This window comes from Rana temporaria, chromosome 4 (genome assembly GCF_905171775.1).
Source record: "Rana temporaria chromosome 4, aRanTem1.1, whole genome shotgun sequence".
Classification (NCBI taxonomy): Eukaryota; Metazoa; Chordata; class Amphibia; order Anura; family Ranidae; genus Rana; species Rana temporaria.
This window is the reverse complement of record NC_053492.1, coordinates 274,638,240-274,664,009: the sequence shown is the minus strand read 5'-3', so window position 1 is coordinate 274,664,009 and position 25,770 is coordinate 274,638,240. Positions and strand designations below refer to the sequence as shown.

Below are 25,770 nucleotides of genomic sequence, written 5' to 3'. Positions count from 1 at the left end.
GTCCGATGCGCTGAAATGAAAATTACACTACTCCCGAAAATTACACTAGCTGCCCGCGTTTTACTGTGCAGGCTAGTGTGAACATAGTCTACTTTTCTGTGGAGAGCAGACTCTTGGCAGCCTACCAGCCTACCAGCCTACCAGCCCACCAATGTTAAAGGGGAGTTCCACCCACAATTTTACTTTTTAAATATAAATACCCCTGTAATACACAAGCTTAATGTAGTCTAGTAAAGTTAGTCTGTAAACTAAGGTCCGTTTTGTTAGGTTGTTAGAGCATTTAGTTAGTTTATAATCTAGAAATAGACCGTGGCCATCTTAAGTGTGGGCATCATGAAGCCAGACTGTATGACTTCTTGGATTTCAGCCTTGCAGATCTCGCACATGCTCAGTGCTGCACAAGCGATGTAATAGGTTTCAGTCAGGTTTCCATAGCAACGGGAGGAAGTTGCCGCCCCTTCTCTATGCAAATAGGCCATTTGCAAGGACTACTGGGATACATGATGCCTATCCCAGAAACCCTTGCGAATAGCCTTGTGACTTAATAGCCTAGGCTAATAAGGAGGAGGAAGTAATGAAGGACTACAAAATAAAGGTATTTACAAGCAACAAAATAAATAAAAATTGTCCATTCTGAACACTATGAGATTAGGGCATGCAGCACAGACAAACATAAAAAAATGGGTGGAACTCCACTTTAACATACAACAGATGTTTCTAAGTTTTTGTATTATGAGGATCTTCGAGAATAAATTACTTTACTGGTCAATTGGCTAGCTGCTTATGCTTATGAATACTGTATGTATATTCTTTATTGTGCATAGTCTGACCATAAGCGCACTTTAAAATATTCTTCCCTTGTCATGCAATAATCATGTTACTTGTTTCTCTTGTAAATCATTTTTTGCCTCCAGTTTAGCCTCCAATTTTTTTTTAAATATTCTTTGTGGACAATGGTCACCATATGAAACGTAGGAGAATTTACTAAAACCAGAGCGTGCAAAATCTGGTGCAGATAATCCAATCAGCCTGCAGGTTTAGGCTGGGTTCACACTGGTACGACAAACGCTCCAACATTGGGAGCTCATGTTGCATGACGTGTGAAAATCACAAGTCGGCCCGACTTTGAAAATGCTCGCTGTACTACTTTGGTCTGACTTTGGTCCTACTTCAGCCCATTGAATACCATTGAAGTCGGATCAAAGTAGGATCCTTGTCCTAACCATCCGACTTTTGACATCCGACATGGTGATTACAGCAGCAGTAAATGGAATTTATCTCACACTGGGATTGTTTTGATTGGTCAAAGGACAAGTCAGACTATCACAAAGTCGGATCAAAGTAGTATCCTGTTCATGCAAGTTGGATGGATGTCGGACCAATGTGGGACCGATGTAGGACTGATGTCGCAGAGCAAAGTCGGATGAAAGTCGTATGATTGTCGTGACGTATCAGTGTGAACCCAGCCTTAGTTAAACAAGCTGAAGTTAGAAGCTGATTTGGTACCATGCACAGCTGCACCAGATTCTGAATTCCCCAGCTTTAGTAAATCCCCCATTTGGTTCGCTTAGTGCAGCTAATCACTGTGCTGGTTATAATATATTATGTTCTTCTAGCCAGTAATAGTTGAACTATGCCCTTATGAGCAGTAAAGACCATTAATACATTTTAATAATGCCAAAGCCAATTGAATTCCCAAAAACTGAAGAAATCGGCAACTTGGTGTTCTTTACAAATTCTCCAATGAAGAGACTTCCTAATGTACAAAATCCAGAATGAAACAAAACTGTTTTGCATTGCAAAACTCCCATAAATTAGGAGTCGCTGAAAAGGGCAACTAGGTGTTTTAGACTTTTATTCTGCTTCTCTAATGAGCCCATTAGTTGTGTGTACGCGGCATAACAGGGAAATCCTGGAAAGTTTTTACTGCAGAGCTAGGTAGCCCATAGATCAGGGGTAGGCAACCTTAAGGCCTCATGCACACTGGACTATATAAAAACGCCAGTAGCTTTAATTGTAGAAAGCTTTTGGCTTAGAATGAGTTTTGCATTAGTGTTTTTTAGCGTTTTGTGTTTTCTATCTTTTTTTTAAGCAAAATTATACTCCCACAAAAGCCTATGGCTCAAAAATGCTCATAAATGCAAAATAGCCACGTTTATCTGTGTTTTTTCACCTTTTTTCAAAGTTAGAGCGTTTTTACAGCTGAAAACTCATCTTCATACCCACTTGTTCTGGGAGTTTTTTTCCAGCCAGGAAAAATGCCTTGCCATACTACCATGTCACAATCATGGGCATTGCACAGGTTTAAGTCAGGTGGTGAGGAGGCTCCATATCACCTTTTAAACAGACTTGGATCGCTTTTCAGGGGAACAGCAGTATCTGCTGCACTTGTAAATGAGCCCTTATTTGCATTTGGTAGTGGCACCCTTAATGCTCATTCACACGTAAAGTTGGGGGTTGGTAAAACTCCCTATAAAGCTGTTTTCACACTGATGTGCTGCAGTTTACCTGCACCGCAGGTGTAGCACAGTGCTTCTGCGACCTTCCTAAGGCTACCTGTGCTTTGCCATAGACTTCTATTATATCCTACAGGTGTGGTGTGCTTTCAGAAATTGCACCAAACCTGCAGGATAAAATAGAAGTCTTTGGCAGAAAAGCTGCAGGTACACTACACTGCACCCCAGTGTGGTTAAACTTCATTGCATCAGTGTGAAAGCAGCCCTATCCTATGCTATTATGCCCAGCATATAGCTTCACACTGACCTGGAGATCTCTTCTTTCCTGCTGCTGGCTCACTCTGGAGACCGCTAGCCGGTATAAGAGGTAGAGTACAGTTGGTATCACTCTGCATGGGACAAGAGCCAGCACTGCAGGGGAGGCATCTGCTTATATGACTCTTGCTCCCTACTACAGCTTTAACTTTACAAGTAGTCCCTCTGTATTGCACTCTGATGCTCTGGAATGGCAGGAAGCCCAGATCGTGATCTACCAGTTACCTGTCAATGATCTACTGGTTGCTGACCCCTGCCATAGATGATTTTATTTCCTTCCAGCATGGGTAGAAGGAAAGAAAATTGCTCCATTCCCCCATCAACAAAGTCGGTGCAGGCACTTCTTTTGGTGCAGTGCATTGTGTTTTTGTATCCTATAGACTTCAATGGGAGTGCATGGAAAGCTTATGTAAAATGCATGTACATGCATTTTTTGTTAATTTTTTGTGTGTATAACCCAGTTGTCCTCCTACAAAAGAGCATGAAAATGCACCAAAAATGCATGTAAAAAAAGCACTGAAAAACGCACAATTCTGCAACAGCAAGCTTGTAGTAAATCCATCACACAATCTTTCTCAGTACTTCTGTACTAGCAGTGTCTGGCAATGCTACAGAACTGATCTTTTTCCCCCAGGGTTTGGAGTGCAAAGCAAAATGGCACCTTTGAATCCACACAGAAGCCGCTCAGCATGCAGGTTTGCTGTGCCTCAGTCTCAATTAAAGGACTGGACCACAGATGGCCCTGTGCAGCTCCCTGGTTTTTGTTGGATTAGAAGGTTTTTTAGAGGAAGGAATTGATATGAATGATTTTCTAAATGCTGTACACCGATGTGGGATTTCTCAGTGCCATAAAAGTAAATGGTGCTATTTTTTTCATATAATAATTTATGTACAGTGGTTTTGTATTCTTTTTTTTTTTTTCTTGATTCAGTAAGGATTTTAAAAAATAAACAGCAGAGCATAGCATACATAGGCAGCAGACATAGCAATGAAAACAAAACCTATTCTGTACAGTGCAGGTGTTCCAGGTTTTGCACGTCTGGCTTCCCAGGTTTGAGAATTACTTAGCCATTAATGATTATATATTAAATAGATAAATGATTCTTTAGTAGGTATTCAAATACATTTAGGAGAGCTAATTACTATATAATTTTCCTTTTTTAAAAACAGAGACATGGCATAGAAAAATAGAGCTGTTTTAGATCTAAATCTCCCTTTTACTTGCATATTTGTAGGTTGTCCTACGATAATTTTATATTACATAGATTAACGGCAGTAATAATCTGCAGCTGCATATGAGTCACAGACAGACACTGTCAAGTATATAATCAGGCATGTGTGTGCCAAAGTGCTTGTGCATCTCTTGATAAATTATTCTGCCAGTCTATTTATTAACAGCAGGTTTTTCATTTTGTACACAGCTATATAACAAATGTAATCTCTCTCCCTGCCAATGCTTATCAGTCATTTCTGCTGCTCGGCTGATTCTTCAAGATTACAGGTTCCTGCACAATCCTGTATGCGGCATTCAGGGCTTTGATTAAAAAAGTAAAATCAAGCTTGTGCAAAATTGCAGTGCATGCAGATTGGAAAAATGTAAACTACCATAACCTTAAAGTGGTTCTAAAGGCAAAGTTTATTTTACCTTAATGCATCCTCTGTGTGGTGTATTACGTGATTGTAAATGTTTAGATAAAAAAAAAGAAAAAATTATATTCATGTTATACTTGCCTGCTCTGTGCAATGGTTTTGCACAGAGCAATCCTGATCCTCCTCTTCTCAGATTACCCGCCTTGCTCTTGGCTCCCCCCCTTCACCGAGTGCCCCTATAGAAAGCCACTTGATATGGTGGGGGGCACTCTTGTGCTCGCTCCTGACTCTGAGCTTGCTCTGTGTGTCCACACAGAGCATGGCTCGGCTCCACACCCGCTCCCTGCTCACTGGCTATGATTGACAATAGCAGGAGTCAATAGCTCCTACTGCTGTGTCTGAGCCAATGGGGAGGGAGAGAGCTGCTGCTCTGATACACAACTCTGGATCAAGAGCGGCCTTAGGGAAGTATTTGGGGGTGGGGCATAGCTGCATATTGATTTTTTTTACCCTAATGCTGAGAATGCATTTAGGTAAAAACCTTCAGCCTTTAGAACAACCTGAACCTTCGCTGGTGTCAAAAGTTTGTAGGATAACAACAGTGCTGAAGTGCCTGCAAGCACCTGTGCTAGTCTTTAGACCATCACTGTGTTCCTGTCCATCCCCTTGAATCCTAGGCTCAAATTGTACATGGTCCCTCTTCTAAGTATAAAAGTGCACATGTGGCTACACTGTATAAATGTAAGTATTTACTTATTCCCAACAAACAGTAAATACAGTTTAAAACAATCCCTCACTGACATCTGTACATTTGTGCACTGTCGGCAAGTAGGGTTGCCACCTCATCCCTTTAAAACAGAAAACATATGAATTACACAGGTTCTGAGGCTAATTTAATTTAGATAAGGCTCCACTTGAGTTCAATTACCACCTTAATCAGCCACAGAACCTGTGTAATTCATATGTGTTCTGTTTTAAAGGGATGAGGTGGCAACCCTATCGGCAAGTACAAACTGCATGTCATTGCAGTGTCAGCAAGTGGAAAACTGCACATTGCCACAGTGCCTGCAAGCACTGAAAAGTGCAGAGATGCACAGATCTTCAGTGTCTGTGAGTGCATGCGGGTGGGCCTAATAACTGCAATGTGGTTAAGGCCTGATGCCAGCTCATGTGCAGAACTTGGTGCTGGGTGCCTTTAATTCACTGCACTTTACAGGATGTGTCAGCAGATTTGGGGTTTTTGTTTTACAAAATTATAGGACAAACATATACTGTACATATTAACATGCATAAATCCCATATAGACATATATAGGCTGGTCGGGTCTATTTATTCCCGTTCCCACCTTTGGATGACTATTCTAGTCTTGTATACCTAAAGACCTTGTTATATTCCATGGAACAGACAGCCTGTTGTTTGACCTCACGTTCTGTGCAGTAATGCAGTAATGTGTCAACAACAAGAGTATGGGCATGACAATTCTAGGATATCTCTTGTACAAATTAAATACTGCTACAAAAGTTGCAAGTGATATTTAAATTCTTGCTGCAGACAAACAGAAAGTTGTTGTTTTTGATTATTATTAGTTTATATTATTATAATACAGGGTTTATATGTTGTGAACAGTTTGTGCAGCACTTTATAAAGGGAGAGAGTACTGTTACAATAAAATAAAATACAAGAGGGTTAAGAAAATGCCTGCAAATGTTCCTTGGTTTTTGGACCCTATTTTGTGGCTAGGCTGTGAAAAAATCTCACTTGTGGTATTGTCATAGTCGAGAGGAGTAGCAGAATGTGATTTGGGGTGTCATTCTAAGTAGTAGAACTTGCTATTCTAAGTCATGTGTCAAAAATGTATTATTAATTGAAAACGTTATGTAAAAAAAAAAAAAAAATTCTATTTTATTCTGCATTTGCCAAAAACCTCGGGCAAAAAAAATGAAGTCTTCAAAAGACTCACCATGCCTCTTGGAAAATACCTTGGGGTGTTTGATTTCCAAAATGTAAACATTTGTTGGGTACTTATGCTGTTCTGGTCCACCAGGACCTCCAAAAATCTGATAAGTAGTCAGGAAATTAAATGTGTAATTTATGCTCCTAGAAAGCCTAAAGGTGCTTCTTGGTTTATGGACTTCTCTACGGCTAGGCTGTAAAGGGGTCTCATAAGTGTGTTATTGCTGTAGTCAGGAGGAGTAGCAGGATGTGTTTTGTGGTGTCATTCTAAAGGCCTGTACACACGATCGTATTTTACGACAATAATTGTCTGATGGACATGTTGCGTCGGATAATCCGACCGTGTGTATGCTCCATCAGACAATTGTTGGCGGAATTAACGACAACAAATGTTGGCTGTTCATGCTCACCATCTATCTGACAATAAATCTGTTACGTCGGATTATCTGATTGTGTGTACACAAATCCGTCCAATTAAAATCCAAAGTACAAACACGCATTCTTGGAACCAATGCTAAAAATCAGACAACAATAGCAGAAGTTGCCCAAAGGGTGGCAGTAAAGAGCTGAAAAATCACATGGTTTGGTGTATGTTGGCTGAAAATGTTCTGCCGTGTGTATGCAGAACAAGTTCAAGGCCAACGCCCTTTGAACAAAAATCCACGGAAAAGTCTGATCGTGTGTACGAGGCTTAAGTATGCCCATGTTGTGTGTTAGAAATATCTTTTTATTGACAACTTTATGTAAAAAAAAATATATATATATTTTCATTCCACATTTTCCAAAAACTTGTGGCAAAAAAATTACATTTTCAAAAGACTCACTATGCCTTTCAGTAGATAGTGGTAGTCAAGAAATTAAAGTAGATGTGTAACTTATGCTCTTTGAAAGCCCAAAGGTGCTACGAGTTTGGGCCCCTCTAAACGTCTAGGCTGTGAAAAGGTCTCACACGTGTTGTATCCCCATACTCGAAGGAGTAGCAGAATGTGTTTTGGGATGTAATTATGACTATGCCTTTTCTATGTGTGAGAACATGTCAAAATGACAACTTTATGAAAAAAAAATGTTTTATTTAATTTCAACATTTTCAAGAAAATTATGATAAAAAATTATAACTTCGAAAAACTTACCATGCCTCTTACTAAATACCTTGGACCGTCTACTTTCCAAAAAGTGGTCATGTTGGGGTTATTTGTACAATCCTGTCATTTTAGGGCCTCAAGTCAGTCCATCAGGACTGATCAATTAAAAAAATATATATACCAGAGTTTGTAGACTCTATAACTTTTACACAGACTAATTAATATTAGGGTTGTAGAAATTAAAGATTAATTCCTCGATTTATTGTAAATTTTTGTTGATCGATCAAAATTCTTTTGATCAGTACTAGTGGTGCAACGGATCGTAAATGATCCGTGATCCCAACTGGTCACCATATGCAGATCAGCACACCACGTGATCCGCAGAGCTTTGCTGCTGCCTCGACCATAGGAAAGGCCGCGGCTTCGCCCTTGCTCCTGGAGCGGTGGCCATCTTAGTCCACCTGGCGGCGGCCTAGGTGAGCCAAGAGCGGAGCGCTGACATCATCACCTGGCCTCAACTGCTCGTGTTCGGCCGGCTTCTCTGGTATGACTAAGCAAGCACTAATTTTCCTATACAGTGGGGGAGATGTGGACCATATTACAGTGGGGAGATGTCTGTGGATTACAGTGGGGAGATGTCTGTGGATTACAGTGGGGAGATGTCTGTGGATTACAGTGGGGAGATGTCTGTGGATATTACAGTGGGGAGATGTCTGTGGATATTACAGTGGTGGAGATGTCTGTGGATATTACAGTGGGGGAGATGTCTGTGGATATTACAGTGGGGGAGATTGTGGATATTACAGTGGGGGAGATTGTGGATATTACAGTGGGGGAGATTGTGGATATTACAGTGGGGGGGAGATGTCTGTTGATATTACAGTGGGGGTGATGTCTGTGGATATTACAGTGGGGGAGATGTCTGTGGATATTACAGTGGGGGAGATTGTGGACATTACAGTGGGGGAGATGTCTGTGGATATTACAGTGGGAAGATGTCTGTGGATATTACAGTGGGGGAGATGTCTGTGGTTATTACAGTGGGGGAGATGTCTGTGGATATTACAGTGGGGAAGATTGTGGATATTACAGTGGGGGTGATTGTGGATATTACAGTGGGCGAGATGTCTGTGGATATTACAGTGGGGAATATATATGGTGGTGATCCGAAAAATGTACGTGCGTTATAATTAATCAAAATTAGTCGATTAATCGATTAAAAAAATCAATCAATCTAACACGAAAATTTTAATCAGTAACAGCCCTAATTAACCACTTGACCACTGGGCACTTAAACACCCTTAATAACCAGACCAATTTTCAGCTTTCGGTGCTCTCACATTTTGAATGACAATAACTCAGTCATACAACACTGTAACCAAATGAAATTTTTGTCCTTTTTTTCCCACAAATAGAGCTTTCTTTTGGTAGTATTTGATCACCTCTGCAGGTTTTTATTTTTTTTGCTATAAATGAAAAAAAATACAAACATTTTGTAAAAAAAGTTAACTTTTCTTCATTTCTATTATAACATTTTGCAAAAAAGTATTTTTTTCTTCATAAATTTGGCCTAAAATGTATACTGCTACATATCTTTAGTAAAAAAAAAAACATTTTGGATATTATTTAGTCTGGGTGAAAGTTATAGGGTCTACAAGCTATGGTACCAATTACTGAAATCATTACTGTATCAATTTGATCATACCTGATGTACTGACAGCCTCTCTCATTTATTGAGACCCTAACAAGCCAGTAAAGTACAAATACCCCCCAAATGACCCCTTTTTGGAAAGAAGACATTCCAAGGTATTTAGAAAGAGGCATTGTGAGTTTTTTGAAGTTGTAATTTTTTCCCACAATTCTTTGCAAAATCAAGATTTTTTTTATTTTTATTTTTTTCCACAAAATTCGCATATTAGCCAGTTATATACCACAAATTACACCCAAAAAAAATATTCTGCTATTCCTCCCGAGTATGGCGATACCACATGTGTGAGACTTTTACACAGCACGGCCACATACAGAGGCCCAACATGCAGGGAGCCCCATCAGGCGTTCTGGAGCACCCTGACCAATTCTGACATTCCTCTCCTACATGTAAAAATCATCATTTATTTGCTAGAAAATTACATAGAACCCCAAAACATTATATATGCTTTTTTAGAAAAGACCCTAGAGAATACAATGGCGGTCGTTGCATGGTATTTGCACTGCAATTTTTCTAACGCTTTTTTTTGGAAATAAAACAGTTTTGTGCTTTAAAAAAAAAACCCATTAAAGTTAGCCCAATATTTTTGCATAATATGAAAGATGAAGTTGTGCCGAGTAAATAGATACCCAACATGTCACCCTTCAAAATTGCACACGCTTGTGGAATGGCGCCAAACTTTGCTACTTAAAAATCCCCATATGTGACGCTTTAAATATTTTTACTGGTTACATCTTTTTAGTTGGAGAAGAGGTCTAGGGCCAAAATTATTGTTCTCGCTCTAACGTTCGCAGCGATACCTCACATGTGTGGCTTGAACACCGTTTTCATACGTGGGCGGGACTTGCGTGTGTGGTCGCTTCTGTTTTTTTTTTATTGTTAATTTTACTTTATTTATTTTAGTATGACACGTTTTTCCCCAAAAATAAATGTTTTGATCACTTTTATTCCTATTGCAAGGAATGTAAACATCCCTTGTAATAGGAATATAGCATGACAGGTCCTCTTTACAGTGAGATATGGGGTCAATAAGACCCCACATCTCACCTCTAGGCTGGGAAGCCTGAAAAAAAAACGATCCTGGCTTCGATCGTAGCGGTGAGTCGGAAGAAGCACCGGAGGGCGAAGGAAGGGGGGATGTCCCCTTTTGCCTCCTGTAAGAACGACCAAGAGGCGGAACAGCCGCCATGATCGTTCTTATGGTGTAGGGAATCGCCGGCTGAAAAAGATGATATCTGAATGATGCCTGTAGCTGCAGGCATCATTCAGATATCCCTGCACAAAGTCAAGGACGTCATATGCGGGCGGGAAGTGGTTAAAACGCATTTTTTTCCCCAGAGTATTTTCTGGGTATTGCAGAGTATTGCGCGGGGGTATTGCAGAGTATTGCGCGGGGGTATTGCAGAGTATTGCGCGGGGGTATTGCAGAGTATTGCGCAGGGGGGTATTGCAGAGTATTTTGCAGGGGTATTGCAGAGTATTGCACAGGGGGTAGGGGTGTTGCAGAGTATTACGCAGGGGGTAGGGGTATTGAAGAGTATTACGCAGGGGGTAGGGTTATTGCAGAGTATTGCGCAGGGGGTAGGGGTATTGCAGAGTATTGCACAGGGGGTAGGGGCATTGCAGAGTATTGCACAGGGGGTAGGGGTATTGCAGAGTATTGCGCAGGGATGGCTGACCAGGGATGGCTGGATCTGTGACTGCAATAGTCACAGATCCAGCCACAGCGCTGCTGACAACCGCTCTCCCCCGCTCACACTGTACCGATCGGTACAGAGAGAGGAGGGAGGAACCAGCATCATCAAATGATGCCGGTTTGTTTACATGTGATCGCTCCATCATTAGACGGAGCGATCTCGTGGTAAACGGCCGCTATCAGCGGCAATTTACCGCGATCCGTGATGCGTCGGGTCCTCTGAACCCGGCGGTCACAGACATTCCCGTGTGTGCGCCCCAGGGGGCGCACGGGAGCGCGATTCTGGTGGACATCCATGGACGTCCTCCCAGAGTTAAGGAACCGCCTTGTAGCCATAATTCAGTGGTTAATATACATAGATTTGTTTTTTGTTTTTTTACGCTGAGGAAATGTAGCAGAATACATTTTAGCCTACATTTATGAAGAAAGATTATATTATTATTATTATTATTATTATTATTATTTTAGTTTTATAACAGAAACTAAGAAAAACTTTTTTTCCCAAAACGTTCTCTTTTATTCTTTATATAGTAACAAGAAAGCTCTATCTGTCTTTAAAAAAAATGATATGAATTTAATTTGGGTGCGGTGTTGCATGACTGAGTAATTGTTGTTCGAAGTGTGACAATGCTGAAAACTGAAAAATGTCCAAGAACAGTCTGGTTTTGAAGTAGTTAAGTGTCATTTGTAGATAGGATTTCAGTGGTGAAAATCCTTTATTGAAGTCATTAATTTTAGAGTATAACACTACAAAATGTGGTAAAGTCCAAGGGGGATGAATACTTATGTAAAGCACTGTATACTTCATAATTTTGAAAGGAATTATAATAATATTTTTGATTATTATCTCTATAAACTGCTTTTATTTTATATATTGAATTTCATAGTTGAATAATTGTGTGTATTTGTACTGATTGCCAGGTCATATATGCCTTAAACACCAGGAATGATGAGCATGAATCAGGAGTACAAGCCATTAAAGAAGCTCATGAAGAAGAAATTCAACAGATTCTTGCTGAGACACGGGAAAAAATATTACAATATAAAAATAAAGTATCGGAAGAAACTGAACTGAAAAGGAAAATCCAAGCACTAGAGGAGTCGCTGGAAGAACATAAAAAGATGAAGCACCAAGCACTTACTGAATTTGAAGTTTACAAACACAGAGTAGAAGATATGCAACTTTGTGCAGAAGCCCAGCATGTTCAGAGAGTTGTGACTATGTCAAGGGAGGTGGAGGAGATTAGGAAGCGATTTGAAGAAAGGATAAGAAGTTTCATGCAACTTCAAGTACAGTTTGAAAAAGACAAGCGTGCGGCCCTTGAGGAAATAAGGGCAAGTCATAGAATAGAAATGCAAGATCTCCTCAAAGTTCAGCACAACCAAAATGCTACTATAAATAAGGGGCAAGAAACACTAGAGGAGATGCATCGATTGCAAGTGGAGGATCTCAACAAAAAGTTGGAAGACCTACGGCTAGAGAGGAAAAAATTAGTTGAGGATTATGAAGCAAAGCTAAGTAAGGCCCAAGCGTTCTATGAACATGAACTAGAGGCACTGAAAAGATCTCAGCTCTTTACAGCAGAGAGCCTGCATGTTTGTAAACAGAAAGAAGCAGAACTAAAGAGAGAATTTCAGAATCAAGAAGCCAGTTTACAAAAGAACCTTGGTATCCTTAAAACAGAATTTCAGGTTGTACAGGAGGAAGCTGCGAGCCTAAGGGAAAAGTGCCAAAAACTTCAAGCTTCTCTAAGTTCAGCAGAAAGTAATGTTCAGGTAAGAAATAAAAAAAACAATATTTACTCTTCTAAATACATGAGTATTCAGAGAGCAATTGCACCTGCGTAACCATAGTTACGCAGCGCAATTGCTTGCTTGCGCCTGCGTTACGAATGCTCCTGATTCAGGAACATCGTAACGCCGACTGCAGCCTAAAATCTGCGTGGCATAAGGCTCTTATGCCACACAGATTTTAGGCTGCATTCTTGCGATGACCGCTAGGGGGCGCTCCCATTGTGCTCAGTGTATAGTATGCAAATTGCATACTAACACCGATTCACAATGTTGCGCGAGCCCTGCGTACGCAGGTTATGGAGTTTCCGTACGACGTCTTTAGCGTAAGGCTGCCCCTTCCAATAGTAGGGGCAGCCAATGCTAAAGTATACCCGCCGTTCCCGCGTTGTGAAATTTGAATTTCACGTCGTTTGCGTAAGTGATTCGTGAATGGCGCTGGATGCCATTCACGTTCACTTTTGAAGCAAATGACGTCCTTGCGACGTCATTTGCCACAATGCACGTCGGGAAAGTTTCCCGCCGGCGCATGCGCTTTACGATCAGCGCGGGAACGCGCCTAATTTAAATGATTCCCGCCCCCTGCGGGATCATTTAAATTGCGGCGCGCCCTCGCAATTTACGGAGCTACTGCTCCGTGAATCGAGGGCAGTGGCGCAAATTTGCGGGGGCGCAGGGCAAAATCGTTGCCCTGTGCCTCCGTAATTTATGCGCAATTCTTACTGAATCTGAGCCACTGACTTGCGCTAAAATGGATGAAAAATGCATGTACATTTCCATCCGATTTGGTTGCGTTTTAACGCACGCTGACGTCTGTTGACATACATTTTGATGTCCGTTCACATATATATTTTGACTTCAGTTGACATGCATGCCCAGCTTTATACAGCTACACTAAAACGCAGATCAATGCACTGGGGTGAATTAGCCCTAAATGTATATCTATTTAAACTGAGCCTTCGCTGGTCTAAAATATGTGTAAGTTAACAGCAGTGCTTAAAGAGGAAGTAAACCCTGATGGGTTTTACTTCTTCTTCATTTCCCTGCAAAGTTAAAGCATAATGGGCTACTATGATCGCATAGTAGCCCATTATGTGTTACTTGCCTGAAACCCAAGCCTGCAAAGTACCCACTGGCTGGAAGCGTCCTTCTTCAGCCCTCTTCCTCCTAGGGCCGCGGACTCCGTCTCTGTGACTGGCCGGAGTGGTGTGACGTAACTCCCGTGCATGTGCGCTGGAGCCGCCAGTCACGGCAAAACCCCCGGCTAGATCGGCACAGCGTGCCCTTTCTAAAGTGCGCATGTGCCGGAGAAATGATCGTACAGGGAATTGTAAATATCGCCTAAACCTTGTAGGTTTAGGAGACATTTCCAGCACCTACAGGTAAGCCTTAATCTAGTCTTACCTGTAGGTGAAAGTGGTTGTACAGGGTGTACAACCACTGTAAGTGCCAACAAGCACCTGCACTAGTCTTCAGACCAACTCCTATGTTTTTGTCTCTTCGGGTCTATGGGATGGTTCCTTCCCCTCATCATGGGAAGACTTCTGTCTGGGGGTTGTCCTCATGTCTTGAAATTGAGCCTGGGTCCCAGAGCAATTATTTTCTGTTTTCAGGGATTCCCACTGTGAGTAGGCCCCTTAATTTGAATTTTGTTGGACGTGATGTAAGACCTTCATCTATGAGAAGGATTGAGAATTCTCCTGTGATAGGCAGTAGTGTTGGGAGAAAAGTTCGGGCCGAACATATATTGGGCCGGAACATTGGCTGTTCGTCCATTTGGCGAACACCAGAATTGGCAGGGCGTAAGATCTGTTTGTTCGGCCTGCCGAATGCCCTACAAAGCACAGCGCGCCGCACAGTACATTCTTAGCCCTGATGGGCTGAAGCAATGAAGGCTTTGCCCAATAAGGGTACAGAACACTGTCAGAACCAAGATTGGAGAAAGTGATGATGTCTTAGGCCAATCATGGCTCATTTCTCATAGAACCACCCTACACTATAAAAGGTTCCTTCACAGAGGAGCCATTTGCAGTGTTATATTGGAGTGGAGATAGAACAGGGCTCTGTTCATTGCTACTAGTGAGTTAATGTCCTATAGTGTGCTATTTTGATTCTATTGTGAGTGTAGAGTGTCAGTGTAGTGTGAATATTGTCTGAAACTTGGAAATCTTCTGCGTCTAACCCCATTTTTTTGCTTTCAAAGAAACGCTGTTAAACGCAACTGCCTAAAAACTGCAATAAATGAGACTGTGTACATGGTCACATAGGATAACATTGAATGAGTTCAGGGGCAGTTGAAAATAGCATCCAACTGCCTCTGAATGTACGTTTAGCAGCATCCCGTGTACATGGGCCCTTAGAACTTACAAAAAATCTCTGCATTTGGGCTTTAAATAAATGGCCTCTATCAGAAATCAGACTGATTTACTCTACTTACCACTTGGACTGAGCATAGAAAAACAAGCTGAAATAGCAGTGATCGGTTTATTTTGCACAAGTTTGTTTGATAGATTTATCAGCTGGAGCATGTTTATTTTTAGGTTTATTTGCTGAGTGATAAATTATGTCACTGCCACTTTATGATAGAGTTTATGATAAGAGATGTAGGATCGCACAGCTCTTCCATCATGATTTTATTGTCATGTATATTTAATAAATATTGCATGTTCCCTTAGGTCCTGCAAAAACAGCTGGAAACTGTGAAGCAGGAGGAGATGTCCTTACTAAGCAAACACAAAGAGATGGAAAGCGAGTTAGCAGCTGCTCGGGAACGTCTACAGCAGCAGGCTACAGAACTTGTGCTAAAAGCCAGTAGGTGGTTTGTGTGTGTGTATATATATACATTTATATATATTGGATATACATGACTGAAACTCAACAAAGAACAAACTTTCATGCAGCATAGTCATTTAGAAAATCCACACAGCACTCTTAGCATTTGGTGGCAATCAGCCATTGGCCCTAATTACCACACATCCATACAAAAATGTTTTTTACTTTGTTTTTGGTGTCATTGCCACTGTGTGGTGCAAAACTATAGGCCTGCCCAGCTTGCTTAATCCCAGTTTGGGGGCATATAGACTCCATCATGACAGAATACACTGATGCCATCAACATTGGAGCTGCGTGATTAGGGCAAATTTGATATCCAGCTAATTATATAATCCATCATTAACCCATTCATCACATTTGGATTCATAGTGGAAAATAAAAGATCTCTTAACCCACAAGCGAGCCTATAAATAATCCGGCGCCTATTTTACAACCTTTTTTAACAGTGGGACTTATACTTTACAATGGTGCTGGTATGGCAGCCATCAAACAAGGAATTGATTTACTTACTATATCCAAATTAACCCGTCCTGTCCAGGGATAGCTACAGATAAGGCAAATATGTTTTTAGTGCTTCACTATTTTTTGTATTGTGGTTGTTTATTATGTGGCATCAGTGGCATCAGTAACCATAGCAGGAAGTGGGAGGAAATGTTCCCAAAGAGGGCACAGATGGCCCTAAAACATGTTCCAGAAAGGTTGGTAGGTTGGGGTGTTGTGAAATCAAACATGGATGTGGTCTAACAGGGTATCATCCAGATATGTATACTATAACAAAACTCTAGTTGAATGGGACTTTGAATATACCACTGGTGACTACCAAATATAATAACATCCAACCTACATAAAGGTTAACAGTTTTTTTGAATATAAATAATATTATATCAGCATATTAACACCTATAGTAAATCCATGCTGATACCTAGCATGTCACTATCGTAAACGATGTATTAATTTACAAATCTCCCATAGAATGGTCCCACTCACCTTATAAAGACTCAGCTTGATGGGTTCAACAGCAATATTTAAGAGTCACGGCAAAGTATCCAACTATGAGTGACCTAGCAAATATAGAAAACAACTAAAGATCACTATTTTGGAAGTACGATGCTAGCAAAGAGGTGTCAACAACAGGGTGTCTCTTACCTTCTTTCATGTATCAGCCACCTACAAAACGCCTTTTTCTGTAGAGATGTTTTTATGATTAACATCTTTGACTAATAATCATTGTGGGTCCTGAGGAGGCGGCATGGCTGCAAAACCCATAGACCCCTCCCAAGGACATACATCGAATGTGTGATGTACTACCTTGTTACAGCTTTTTATTTGATGTTTACAAATGTTACATCAGAATTTTAATTTATATTTAATAAAATTGTTAACTTTTATGTAAGTTGGATGTCATTATATTGAGTGGTCACCACTGGTATTTTCAAAGTCCAATTCAACTGGAGTGGTGTTACGCTAAAACATGTTCTAATTCTTGATCAATCCACCACCTAATGCTCAAAACACTCACCAGACAAAATTGCTGAAATCCCTCTATGGATCTCCATATGGTTGTCACAGCACCGCACGGCCATAATGACTCTACTCACCTAGAACCAGCACACCTTATAAATAATGTAAGGGGAGAAAGAGAAAGGCCTTCATAGTGTAGAACTGTATTTTGATTTATAAAAAAGGAAATTACACCAGCCACTTATATTTAAAAGTGTCTCACCGACACTACTACATTGCGCTTTTCAATCATATATGAGTTGGCTCCAGCCACTAGCTACCTGGCTGCGAGCCTAGGCTCAAAACACCATGGTGACGGCACGCCCACTGTTGGTTTTTTGGTGGACAATAATAGATAAAACTTTTTTGGGTGTAGTTATAAGAGTTTATTGATTTCAATTTTACCTGTCACTTTAGTAGAATTGCACGTTACTTTAGTTTGATGCACTTTATTTTAGGTATTTTAGTGATGCATTTTTATTTACCATTTCATTACTGAAAATTTCACATAGTTCAGAATTAGTGCTGTTGTTTTTTTTTATGTTGGGAATTTTTAGCTTACTGTTAATTCAGCCACTGCACTGATCTTAAATACTGTGGTGCCGTTCACTAATATTCAGCACTAAAACACATACAAAAATTCTAAAGGTTTCATACATGTACCAAAACTGAAATTAAAAAGCATTTATTTTTTTGAAAATACTAGTTCTCTGTCATACTGATCCAGTGGCATTAGTCTTTTAGTTAGAGACATAAAGGCACTTAGCAATTTTAGGAGTCCAGTTATGGCAACCTATGTATTTCTCTCAGGACAGCTTGCATTACTCTCATGACAGCTTTCCTTAAAGTTAGAACTTGTGATCTGCATACTTTTTTCAAAATCTGAGATTTAGAAGGCAATGGCACTAGATGATCAGAATGATAACCTGGCAAATAACTTTTTTTAAACCATATCTATCAATTAATTTTTTATTTACAGTTCTGGCTCTTATGGGACAAAGTACATGTAGTATTTTCTCTCATGTTGCTAGGTGCTTTTAACCCTATCGATCTCCTGCCCTTTTTCCTTCCCTCCTGCCGTGGTTGATCCAACAACAGCTAGAAAGAAGATGGCTCCTTATGACTGCTTATCTCCACTGTGAGCACTTTCCCAGCAAGAGGAGTGCTGATGGAGGGGTAAAATGTCAGCCTCTGCTTATCTTGGGAAAATGCTCAGAGCAGAGACATGCCACCATTCTGAAACAGACTTCTCCGTCCCAGCTGCTGTCAGATTGCCTGCTACAGGAGGAGAGGGGTGCAGTTTGGACCTCATAGCTAGGGTTAGAAAGTAACTTCAGGTACTTTATACAACATGAGACAGAACTGTAAAAAAAATAATGATAGATCTTCTTTAAGGAAAGATAAACAATGGCAACTACCATATTGCCTTAGTGATAGGTTTCCTTTAAGCCTAAATGCATCTTGATTATCCATGAATTCTCTAAGCTGTAAAAATTTGCTTTAGAAATATAAAACTTTAGGTTCCACAAGAACCTATTTGCACCAGTGCGTTTTAGCACAACTGTAAAATGCAGATCAACAGAAGGACATCTAATTTCCAACATGTCCTATTCACATCGTAAGGTTGCGTTGCGTAAAATGAATGTCAACGGATGTCAAAATTTATGTCAACGGACATCAGCGTGCATTCAAACTTGACTAAAATGGATGGAAATGTACATGCATTTTAGTGCACATCAGTGTGAATTGGCCCTTCAATGATTTTAAAATGTTTAGATGAAATATTGCATAAAGCCCTGTACACACGATTGGTTTGTCTGATGAAAACAGACCGATGGACTGTTTTCATCGGACAAACCGATCATGTGTGGGCCCCATCGATTTGTTTTCCATCGGTGAAAAAAAATAGAACATGTTTTAAATTTTTCCTATGGATAAAAAAACGATAGAAAAAGACGATCGTCTGTGTGGAACTCCATCGGTCAAAAATCCGCTCAGAATCAAGTCGACGCATGCTCGGAAGCATTGAACTTCATTTTTCTCAGCACGTCGTAGTGTTTTACGTTACCGGGTTTTGGCACAGTCGGATTTTTGACTGATGGTGTGTAGGCAAGACTGACGAAAGTCAGCTTCATCGGATATCCGACGAAAAAATACATCGGATTAGATTCCATCAGATATCCGATCGTGTGTACAAGGCTTTACAAAAGTGGCCTGTGAGACCTGCATGATCCAGGACAGTTGGGGACCTGAGTTTGTGGTAAGTGTGGCAGTTATCAATCTACCTGCCTGCAAAAATAAAGCAAGTGACCAGATATCAATGGTTTAGTTACCTGTGTTGTACACTACACACAGCCAGTTGCAAAGCAAATCAGTTGCCTAGCTCCTCCTACAGAGCTGTATAGCTACACTTGCAGGAGCTTACATTCCATTAAAATTGAATATGTTCTGTCCAGCATAAATTCCATATTTCCCATACCTTTGAATTTTGTATTAATTTGTCACATCTGTTATAAATCCAGCCATATGGCAATTTTCTTTCTTAATAATGGGGGCATACAATGACTGTCTAAAGAATTCACTATTTTTCTAGGTCATATTGGAATGCTCCAAGCCACACAAATGACACAAGAAGCCACCATACAAGACTTGGAGTCAGAAAAATCTAGGATAAAAGAGAAAATAGTCAGACTTGAGGAAGAGCGGATTCTGCTTCAAACCAAAAATCAAAACCTAGATGAACGGCAAAGGCAACAGATCCTTGCGCTGGAGAAAGTAAGAAATACCTTTTGTCAATACTGTTAGACAACAAACTGTGTTCGTTACAGCTGTCCACCTTGTAATTGCTGAACGAGAGACATCTTTATTAAATCTTTCAACAGCGATAGATCTTACCCTTTTTTCATTTACAGTGTCAAAACTGTGAAATGTTGTGTAATTTGTTTCTCTAATGATCACAACATTATTTAAAAAATGTTGGACTGTTGAGTCATACTGTTTACCTTGTAAATATATATATACTCACACTCACATATATTTACTAATGTTTTTCTGCATTTTTCTGTTTCCTGGACTAGCATAACATCCTGGGTTATCTGTTACAATGAGCTCTGCACATACAAGGGTGTGACCATATGCTTTCTCCTTGGTTGGTTCATACTCCATGGACACCATGGTTCATACCCTTGTTATAGCTGTAGCTAGGGTGTGTAGGTCAACCTGTTTCCTATAAACCTGCTTTTACTTCCTGTCGTTCTCATTATTCTGTTATTGCCAAGTTCCTGTTTCTGTAGTCTTAATGTGATTGTAAAGCTACATTTTTATTTTCAAATAACAAACATGTTATTTTCACCTGCTCTGTGTAGTAGTTTTGCACAAAACAGCCCCAATCTTTCTCTTCTTGGGTCCCTCATTGGTGCTCCTGGCTCCTCCTCTAGTTCCAATGGTGGCACATCTGTGACTTGATGCCGAGCCGCACTGTTTGCGTCTAGTGACACAGACAGTGGAGCTCAGCCCATCCCCCAGCTGCCTTGTCACTGGATTTAAATGAAAGCAGCTGGAGCCATGGCTCCCATGACTATTAATCTGCCCTGTTAGGGTGGGAGAGATTAGAGAGCAGCTGCTCTTGTGCATAGCACTGAATCAAGATCAGGCTCAGGTAAGTATAAGGGGGGGGGGGCTGCACACAGAAGGTTAATAGTATGCATTAAGGTAAAAAAAAAACTTCTGCCTTTACAACCACTTTGTTTCCTAGATTGTTTGATTCCTGGTTACTGTCTATTCTTAGTCTGCTTAGATCCTTGTACCTTCATAAGCCCGACACCCCTGATCTTTTAGTTTTTCACCTGTTGGACTGTCTGCATCTGACCACCTTTTTTCACCTGATCTTACTAGTACTGTGCCTTCCCTGACTTTGGCTAAGTTAATGGTTACTTCCCTACCTCAGCCTCTTGTTTTAAAGCTCAAGTATGAATACCCCTGGCAAGAAATTGGTGATTCACCTTAGTGGTTCTTACCTCATCCTCGCCGGAGAATGGCCTCCTTTTAAGACCACCCAAGTATCAGTACATGTATTGTTGTGCTTTTTTAAGGTAATTTTTACCCGCACAGTAATTTATTTTGAATTCTTTTATAACAAAGATATTTTTAAATACAAGTTAATCTATATGACATAGTCTATAATATGAAACTTATTCACGGAGACGTATGATCATACAAAAGAGTTAATTTATTGGTAGACAAAATATGAATATTTACATGAAATTAAAATACCAATTACGTTGCATTAACGACTTGAAAATCAATAAAATACCCCCAAAATGAGCATGCAATATACTTGACATTAGCGCCATGGTAGGTTCTCATTTTGGTTAATGAAACAAAAGCGTCTATTTCACATGTCCAACCGTTACTATACTGCAGGTAAGTAAGTGGTTAACAATGTGAAATTGGAACTATGTAAAAATAAAAATATAATAAAAATTGTACTCTTTAAGGAAAAATGTACCAGTTATTGATTATGAGAACAAACCATAACTACAAGATATTCAATACTTCAATATTTCAATATTTTTAGGGAACAACAATAGATTCATGATAAAATCAAAAATTTCATAATTACTGATTCCAAAATGACTATTTCCTACTGGCAAGTGACCAGAGCTAAATGGCTGCAGTCTTTCTATGGGTCTTCATGGGATAAGAATATGTCCTCATGCATTGTGCTAGTGGCCAAGAAAGGGTTGAAACTGCCCACAATGCACCGCTGCAGCGTCGCTTTGCCGGCGGTTCGGCGCCGTTGCCCATTAATTTCAATGTGCAGGGGCACTTTAGGAGCGGTAATTCGCCTCAAAGATGCTGCTAGTAGGACTTTTTTTTACCAACCTTCTAGTGCGCCGCTCAGGCTTTCACACTGGAGTGAATAGAGCCGCTCTTTCAAGGTGCTTTGCAGGCGCTATTTTTAGCGTTATAGCGCCTGCAAAGCGCCTTAGTGTGAAAGGGGTCTTAATGTAGTGTGGTAAAGCTTCACAAGGAAAGTTTAAAAAAAGTATGTTTGCTTGTACATGATTGGATGATGGAAATCAGCAGAGCTTTATCACATGTTTTAACCTCTGGAGAATATGAATGCAACCACACTTGCAAAGTGCACAATCTATTTACCCTTAGTAAATCAACTCCATTTCATTTTGAATGAATTTACATTTTTTAAGGTCTGACCTTAGCAACTGATAGAAATGGCCATGACATGCATATCATATCATAACTGTATCAAAAAAAATTGTTTGGGCATTGTAATATATATCATTTTTTAAGTGTATCAACATCCAAAATCATTAAAAGCGGTTCTAAAGGCAGGGCATTTTATACCTTAATACATTCCCTGCATTAAGCTAAAAATGTAAAACTATCCCCTATAACTTTTGCGCAAACCAATCAATAAACGCTTATTGCGTTTTTTTTTACCAAAAATATGTAGAATACGTATCGGCCTAAACTGAGGAAAATAAAAAACATTATATATTTGTTGTTGATATTATAGCAAAAAGTAAAAAATATTGAATTTTTTTCAAAATTAGCAATTGGCTATTTATGTTTATGTTTATAGCACAAAAAATATAAACCGCAGAGGTGATCAAATATCACTAAACGAAAGCTCTATTTGTGGGAAAAAAGGATGTCAATTTTGTTTGGGAGCCATGTCGCACGACCGCGCAATTGTCAGTTAAAGCGACGCAGTGGCGAATTGCAAAAAGTGGCCTGGTCTTTGGCCAGCCTAATGGTCCGGGGGTTAAGTGGTTAAATATACCTGTATTTAACTTGAGTCCTATCTTGATCCAGTGCTGTGCCCATCTGCAGCGGCACTGGTCTGTGTTCCTCCCGTTGACAGGACTCAAAGGCAGCAGCTGTTAAAAAATTTGATAAAGCTCTGCTGATTTCCATCATCCAATCATTGGCTCCTGCTGCTGTCAATTAAATCCTGTGAGGAGAGAGCAGGGTGCAGGGCTTAGCCAGGCTGTGTGTGTCTATGGACACACACAGCCTGGCTCAAAAGCAAGCCCGCAGGTATGCCCTCCATAGCAAGCAGCTTCCTAGGGAGGCAGACACAGAAGTGGAAGAGCCTATAGTGTTTGCAGGGACCCCAGCAGAAGGTTTGGGGCCACTCTGTGCAATACCATTTCATAGAGCAGGTAAGTGCAACGTTTATTATTTTAATAAAAAAATACATTATATATACAGTTGTATTCAAAATTATTCAACCCCCACTGAAATTGATTGTTTTGCCCAGTTTGACATTGATTTTGATCATCCTGTCATCCTGCTTACAATTAAATCAAAGAGGCACGTGTAGGTCAGACAAATATAACATAACATTTATAATGAAATAACCACAAATGTCTTTTCTGTGCTCACATCATTATCAGTTTTATTCAACCCCCAATTGACATTCAATCTTAGTACTTAGTACAACATCCTTTTACAGTTATAACAGCTTTTAAACTTGAAGCATAGCTTGACACAAGTGTCTTGCAGCGATCTACGGGTATCTTCACCCATTCGTCATGGGCAAAAGCCTCCAGTTCAGTCACATTCTTAGGCTTGCGCACTGCAACTGCTTTCTTTAAGTCCCACCAGAGGTTCTCAATCGGATTTAAGTCTGGTGACTGCGATGGCCACTCCAAAATGTTCCAGCCTTTAATCTTCAACCATGCTCTAGTGGACTTGGAGGTATGCTTGGGATCATTGTCCTGTTGAAAGGTCCAACGTCTCTCAAGCCTCAGGTTTGTGACGGACTGCATCACATTGTCATCCAATATCTCCTGGTACTGAAGAGAATTCATGGTACCTTGCACACGCTGAAGCTTCCCTGTACCTGCAGAAGCAAAACAGCCCCAAAGCATGATTGACCCCCCGCCATGCTTCACAGTAGGCAAGGTGTTCTTTTCATCATAGGCCTTGTTCTTCCTCCTCCAAACATAGCGTTGATCCAATTTTGTTTCATCAGTCCACAGAACACAATCCCAAAACTTCTGTGGTTTGTCCACATGATTTTTGCATACTGCAGTCGACTCTTCTTATTCTTTGGAGACAGCAAGGGGGTGCGCCTGGGAGTTCTGGCATGGAGGCCTTTATTACGCAGTGTGCATCATATTGTCTGAGCAGAAACTTCAGTACCCACATCTGACAAATATTTTGTCAGTTCCTCAGCAGTCACAAGGGGACTTTTCTCCACTCTACGCTTCAGGTAGCGCTCAGCAATCGAAGTCAGCATCTTCTTTCTCCCACAACCAGGTAGCGTTTCAACAGTGCCCTTTGCCTTGAATTTGCGATTGATGCTTCCTATGGTGTCTCTTGGTATGTTTAACATCTTTGCAATCTTCTTATAGCCATTGCCCTTCCTGTGAAGAGTAATCACCTCTTCTCTTGTCTTCCCGGACCATTCTCTTGACTTCACCATGTTTGTAACCACACCAGTAAATGTCTAGAAGGAGCTGAGTATCACAGTCATTTTAAAGCTGCCTGATTGGTGCTTATTAGGCTTTATTGCTGCTCCCTGACATCCACAGGTGTTTTCAATACCTGATTGAAAACACTTCAATGAACCTCTGTTCTTCAGAGTGGTAGTCTTTAATGGGTTGAATAATTGTGTAAATTAAGAATTCACAAAATAAACATTTACTACTGTATTACAAAACCAATTGATGTCATTTTAGTTGCATATGGTTCTTTAAGAAGTCCTTGTAGGATTTCATTCTGAATACAATTACAAATGTACACTAAATTCCCTAAAACCCTTTACAGCATTGGGGGGTTGAATAATTTTGAACACAACTGTATATATATTTAATAAATATATATATATATATATACACATATATATACCGTATTTGCCGGCGTATAAGACGACTGGGCGTATAAGACGACCCCCTAATTTTCCAGCCAAAATGTTGGTTTTGGGATATACTCGCCGTATAAGACTACCCCCTTCCTACTAGTCATGCCTCGCCTCACGGTGCCACCATTACATGCCAGACTGTGTCACTACATGCCAGACTGTGCCCCATTACATGCCAGAATGTGCCCCATTACATGCCAGACTATGCCCCATTACATGCCAGACTGTGCCCCATTACATGCCAGACTATGCCCCATTACATGCCAGACTGTGCCCCATTACATGCCAGACTGTGCCCCATTACATGCCAGACTGTGCCCCATTACATGCCAGACTGTGCCCCATTACATGCCTGACTGTGCCCCATTACATGCCAGACTGTGCCCCATTACATGCCAGACTGTGCCCCAGTACATGCCAGACTGTGCCCCATTACATGCCAGACTGTGCCCTTACCTTATCCCAAGACATGCAGAATCGCGGCCGTACGATTTTTCAAAAGCCGCGCCTTCTACGTCTTCTGTTCCGTGATAGGCGGAAACACTCAGCTTCCCAGGAGGCACTGTGTTCAGTGTTCGCCTATCACGGATCTCTGTGATCCGCCCGTTGTAACTATGCGGCTGATTCATAGAATCAGTTACGCATAGATAGCCCTAAGATCCGACAGGTGTAATTGACTTACGATTCCATTGCGGTCGGCGTAGAATATGCAAATGACTAGTTACGGCAATCCACGAAGATACGCGCGTTCGTCGCAATCTCTTACGTCGTCGCTAGTCGGTTTTTCCCGTCGCAAACTTAGGCCTGCTTTTTCATGGCTTATCTTTAGAACAGCCATTTTAAGTATGGCCGTCGTTCCCGCGTCAAATTTCTATTTTTTTTTTTTTCGTAAGACGTCCGGGAATACGAAACGACGTAACGCACGTCGCCGTTCAAAAAAACATTGTGGAGCC

The 25,770-nt window shown here is 40.6% G+C and overlaps 1 protein-coding gene across 2 annotated transcripts in view; it reads left to right on the top strand.

Annotated features, from left to right (window-relative positions):
* The window catches only part of FAM184A (family with sequence similarity 184 member A), a 307,530-nt gene that overhangs the window by 138,757 nt on the left and 143,003 nt on the right, over positions 1-25,770 (top strand). For both annotated transcript variants that reach the window (XM_040350321.1, XM_040350320.1), the window contains exons 2-4: positions 11,722-12,576; positions 15,267-15,402; positions 19,517-19,698. In XM_040350321.1, the coding sequence (XP_040206255.1) occupies positions 11,722-12,576; positions 15,267-15,402; positions 19,517-19,698 (1,173 nt within the window). The remainder of the gene's footprint in view (positions 1-11,721; positions 12,577-15,266; positions 15,403-19,516; positions 19,699-25,770) is intronic.